This window comes from Nematolebias whitei, chromosome 14, assembly GCF_014905685.2.
Source record: "Nematolebias whitei isolate Nwh7 chromosome 14, NemWhi1, whole genome shotgun sequence".
NCBI lineage: Eukaryota > Metazoa > Chordata > Actinopteri > Cyprinodontiformes > Rivulidae > Nematolebias > Nematolebias whitei.
The window spans coordinates 1,517,162-1,522,567 of record NC_056511.1 but is presented as its reverse complement, the minus strand read 5'-3'; the positions used below and the strand labels follow the sequence as shown (position 1 = coordinate 1,522,567).

Sequence of the window (5,406 nt, the reverse complement as noted above, 5' to 3'; positions counted from 1 at the left end):
TTTTGTGAAGAATCAACAACAAGTGGGACACAATCATGAAGAGGAATAAATTCATTGGATGTGTCAAACTTTTTTAACAAATAAAAAACTGAAAAGTGGGGCGTGCAATATTATTGGGCCCCCTTGCGTTAATACTGTGTAGCTCCGCCTCTTGCTGCAGTTCCAGCTGCAGTTCCAGCTGCAAGTCTCTTGGGGTTTGTCTCCGTCAGTTTTGAACATGGAGACACTGAAGTTCTGCCCATTCTTCCTGCAGAACAGCTGGAGCTCTGTGAGGTTGGATGGAGAGCGTTTGTGAACAGCAGTCTTCAGCTCTTTCCACAGATTCTCGATTGGATTCAGGTCTGGACTTTGACTTGGCCATTCCAACACCTGGATACGTTTATTTGTGAACCATTCCATTGTAGATGTGTCTTTATGTTTTGGATCATTGTCTTGTTGGAAGATAAATCTCCGTCCCAGTCTCAGGTCTCTTGCAGACTCAAACTGGTTTTCTTCCAGAATGGTCCTGTATTTGGCTCCATCCATCTTCCCATCAATTCTGACCATCTTCCCTGTCCCTGCTGATGAAAAGCAGGCCCAAACCATGATGCTGCCACCACCATGTTTGACAGTGGGGATGGTGTGTTCAGGGTGATGAGCTGTGTTGCTTTTACTCCAAACATATCGTTTTGCATTGTGTCCAAACAGTTGGATTTTGGTTTCATGTGACCAGAGCACCTTCTTCCACATGTTTGGTGTCTCCCAGGTGCTTGTGACATGATGCTCTCTGTGCTTTGAACAGAACCCTGAGACTCTCACAGAGCAGGTGCATTTATACGGAGACTTGATTACACACAGGTGGATTCTATTTATCATCATCAGTCATTTGGGACAACACTGGATCATTCATAGATCCTCACTGAACTTCTGGACTGAGTTTGCTGCTCTGAAAGTAAAGAGGCCCAATAATATTGCACGCCCCACTTTTCAGTTTTTATTTGTTAAAAAAGTTTGACACATCCAATAAATTTCATTCCTCTTCATGATTGTGTCCCACTTGTTGTTGATTCTTCACAAAAATTAAAATGTTATATCTTTATGTTTGAAGCCTGAAATGTGGCAAAAGGTTGAAAAGTTCAAGGGGGCCCAATACTTTCACAAGGCACTGTATAAAATATATAATTCATAAGTAATGATCTTATTGCATGTATATACACTGCTCACAAAATTAAAGGGAACACTAAAATAACATCCTAGACCTCAATTAATTAAATATTCTCATTGACAAACTTTATTATCAGCACAGTGGAATTGACTGAGAAGAAAATAACAAAAATGATCAAAGTAAATGTAAATTATGACACCATGGAGATCTGGATCTGGATTCATTCTCAATATGAAAGTGGAAAACAACAGGACAGGCTGATTCAACGTCAGTGAATCTTCCTCAAGTCTAAATGAGGCTCAGTGTGTGTGTGGTCTCCACGTGTCTGTAGAACCTCCCAACAACACCTGGGCGTGCTCCTGATGAGACGGTGGATGTTCTCCTGAGGGATCTCTTCCCAGACCTGGATCAGAGCTTCAGTTAGCTCCTGAACAGTCTGTGGTGCCATGTGGCCTTGATGGATTGACCAAAACATGATGTCCCAGATGTGCTCAACTGGATTCAGGTCTGGGATTCAGGTCTGGGGAACGGGCAGGCCAGTCCATAACATCAATGCCCTCATCATGCAGGACCTACTGACACACTTCAGCCACACGAGGCCTAGCATTGTCATGCATAAGAAGGAACCCAGGGTCCACTACACCAGCATATGGTCTCACAATGGGTCTGAGGATCTCATCCCGGTACCTTATGGCAGTCAGGGCACCTCTGGTAGCACATGGAGGGCTGTGCGGTCATCCAAAGAAATGCCTCCCCACACCATGACTGACCCATCACCAAACCGGCCATGCTGGAGGATGTTGCAGGTTCTCCACGGTGTCTCCAGACTCTGTCACGTCTGTCACATGTGCTCAGTGTGAACCTGCTTTCATCCGTGAAGAGCACAGGGCGCCAGTGGCGAATCTGCCGATTTTGGTGTTCCCTATCAAACGCCAGTCGTCCTGCACGGTGTTGGGCTGTAAGCACAGGCCCTATATGTGGACGTCGGGCCTCATACCATCCTCATGGAGTCTGTTTCTGACAGGTTGAGTGGAAACGTGCACATTAGTGGCCTGCTGGAGGTCATTCTGTAGGGCCCTGGCAGTGGACCTCCTGTTCCTCCTTGCACAAAGGACGAGGTAGTGGTCCTGCTGCTGGGTTGTAGTCCTCCTACGACCTCCTCCATGTCTCCTGGTGTACTGGTCTGTCTCCTGGTATCTATTCCATGCTCTGGACACTGTGCTGAGAGACACAGCAGATCTTCTTGCCACCGCTCACATTGATGCTCCATGTTGGATTAGCTGCACTACTTGAACCACTTCAGTGGGCTGTAAAAAACTCCTCATGATGCCTCCATGTGTGACAGAACTGACAAATGAAAAAGAGGCTAAAAGTTCAACCAGAAAGGACAGAACAGAGAAATGACCTGTGCTCACCACCTGCAGAATCACTCTTTTACAGGGGTTCTCTTGAGAATTGCCTCTCATTCCACCTGTTGTGCGATTTTTTTTTCACATCAGCAGATGAAACTGACTCACAATAAGTGTTACTACCTAACTGGTGACATTGAGTCCACAAAGGTGTGACTGATTTAGAGTTACATTGTTTTGTTTAGGTGTTCCCTTTATTTTTTGAGCAGAGTATATAAACTCCAGTGCTGTATGTAAAAACCTTTATATGTGGTTTCTGAGTTGTCTGTTATTGACCGACGTCAGATCATTATTTATGAACTGTATATTTTATATATCATGGAGCTGTTTTACATGATCCTTGAATGAAATGATCAATTCTATTCATTTATTGTAAACAATGATAATTTGTGCCACAGATCCAGTTGGGCTGGCTGTTCATGTCTTTGGACACCATCTTTGTTCCTACATGATGTCACAGATGGAGGCAGTGGGTGGGACAGGAAGTGGACCTCTAGTTGTCTGACTGAACTCCATAGTTCTGACAGATCCAGACTCTGACGTTGGGACAAAGCTTAACTCACTTGGCCGACAGGATCTTCTGGTCCACGTCATCCAGAGAAGAGCTGTGGGCCACATGGAAGGTCCCCAGGAAAGAACTCCTCTTCTTCTTGATCTTCTCCGCCTGAAACACCATCATCATCATCATCACCATCATCATCGTCACAACCACCAACATCATAATCACAATTATCATCATCATCATCATTGTCATTAGAATCAGAATAAACTTTATTATCATTGCACCGAGATACAACGAGAACATGTACGTACAGTCGTCCGAAGATGGGCGGAGTGCACGAAGCTGCGGCTATAAATAATCAGCGCGGCCTCTTATTCTTATTCAGAATAATATTTAGCTTAGATAAGAAAGGGAAAGAAAACATGAGGAGAGACTGTATAAAAAAAAAGATCTCTCACTCCGTGTCCTAGACAGGGCACGATTTGAGGCATCAAACAAACCTCCCACAGCAAAGCAACATAAACAGACGTTATACATGAACATATAGGCCGTGAAGACAGAGAATGTTTAAGGGAAAGTCGTAGCATAGTCCACAGCCCCCCCTCAGCCATTGTCATCATCACCATCATCATCTTAATCATCATCATCACCACCATAATCGTCACCATCATCATCATCATTATCATCATCGCCATCATCGTCACCATCACCACATCATCATCACCACATCATCAACATCATCACCATCAGCATCATCAGCAGCAGCAGCATCGTCAATACCACACCACCATCTTCATCATCACCAACATCATCCATCATGGTCACCATCATCATCACCCTCACCATCATCATCATCACCACCAGCATACAACCATTATCACCACCATCTTGATCATCACCAACATCATCATCATGGTTACCACCACCATCACCATCATCATCACAACCCATCATCTCAGTCATCATCATCGACGCCGCCGTCATCACCATCATCATTATCATCATATCACCACCATCGTCACCACCACCACCATCATCACCACATCATCATCAACATCATTACCATCAGCATCACCATCTTCATCATCATATCACCATCATTGTCACCACCACCACCATCAGCATCACCATCATCAGCAGAATCATCAATACCACACCATCATCATCACCACCACCATCATCATTGTCACCATCATCATCACCATCATCGTCGTCATTGTCGCCACCACCACCACCATCATCACCACCAAATCATCATCATCAACATCACCATTACCATCAGCATCACCACCACCACCATCACTAACACAATCATCAACACCACCATCATCGTCATCGTCATCATCGTCGTCACCACCACCACCACCATCATATCACCACCATCACCAACACAATCATCGTCTATCAGCGCCACCGTCATCATCACTATCATAGTCGTTGTCGTCATCACCATCGTCACCACCACTACAGTCGTCATAACCATCAATCATCATCATCATCATCACCACCATCATCATCATTATCATCATATCATCAACATCATTACCATCAGCATCACCATCTTCATCATCATATCACCATCATTGTCACCACCACCAGCATCACCATCATCAGCAGAATCATCAATACCACACCATCATCATCACCACCACCATCATCATTGTCACCATCATCATCACCATCATCGTCGTCATTGTCGCCACCACCACCACCATCATCACCACCAAATCATCATCATCAACATCACCATTACATCAGCATCACCACCACCACCATCACTAACACAATCATCAACACCACCATCATCGTCATCATCATCGTCGTCACCACCACCACCACCATCATATCACCACCATCACCAACACAATCATCGTCTATCAGCGCCACCGTCATCATCACTATCATAGTCGTTGTCGTCATCACCATCGTCACCACCACTACAGTCGTCATAACCATCAATCATCATCATCATCACCACCATCATCATCATCACTGTAGTTATTACCACCACCCACCGCCACTGTCGTCATCACTGCCGTGGTCGTCGTCATCATCACCACCGTTATCATTATCATCGTCACCACCATTATCGTCTTCATCATCATCATCACCACCGTCATTACCACCACCACTGTCTCCAGCGTCGTCGTCATTGTTGTCACCATCATCATCGTCATCACTGTCGTCGTCATCACCACCGTCGTAGTCTTCATCACCACCGTTATCATCATCATCACCACCGTTATGGTCTTCATCATCACCACAGTCATCACCATCATCATCATCATCATCACCATCGTCATTACCACCACCACTGTCACCACCGTTGTCATTGTTGTCACCATCATCAC

The 5,406-nt window shown here is 45.0% G+C and overlaps 1 protein-coding gene across 1 annotated transcript in view; it reads right to left on the bottom strand.

The window, feature by feature from the left end:
* Nucleotides 1–5,406, bottom strand: part of stim1b (stromal interaction molecule 1b) — a 40,746-nt gene that overhangs the window by 9,871 nt on the left and 25,469 nt on the right. Inside the window, exon 9 of the mRNA XM_037687203.1 lies at nt 3,117–3,217. Coding sequence (XP_037543131.1) covers nt 3,117–3,217 — 101 coding nt within the window. The remainder of the gene's footprint in view (nt 1–3,116; nt 3,218–5,406) is intronic.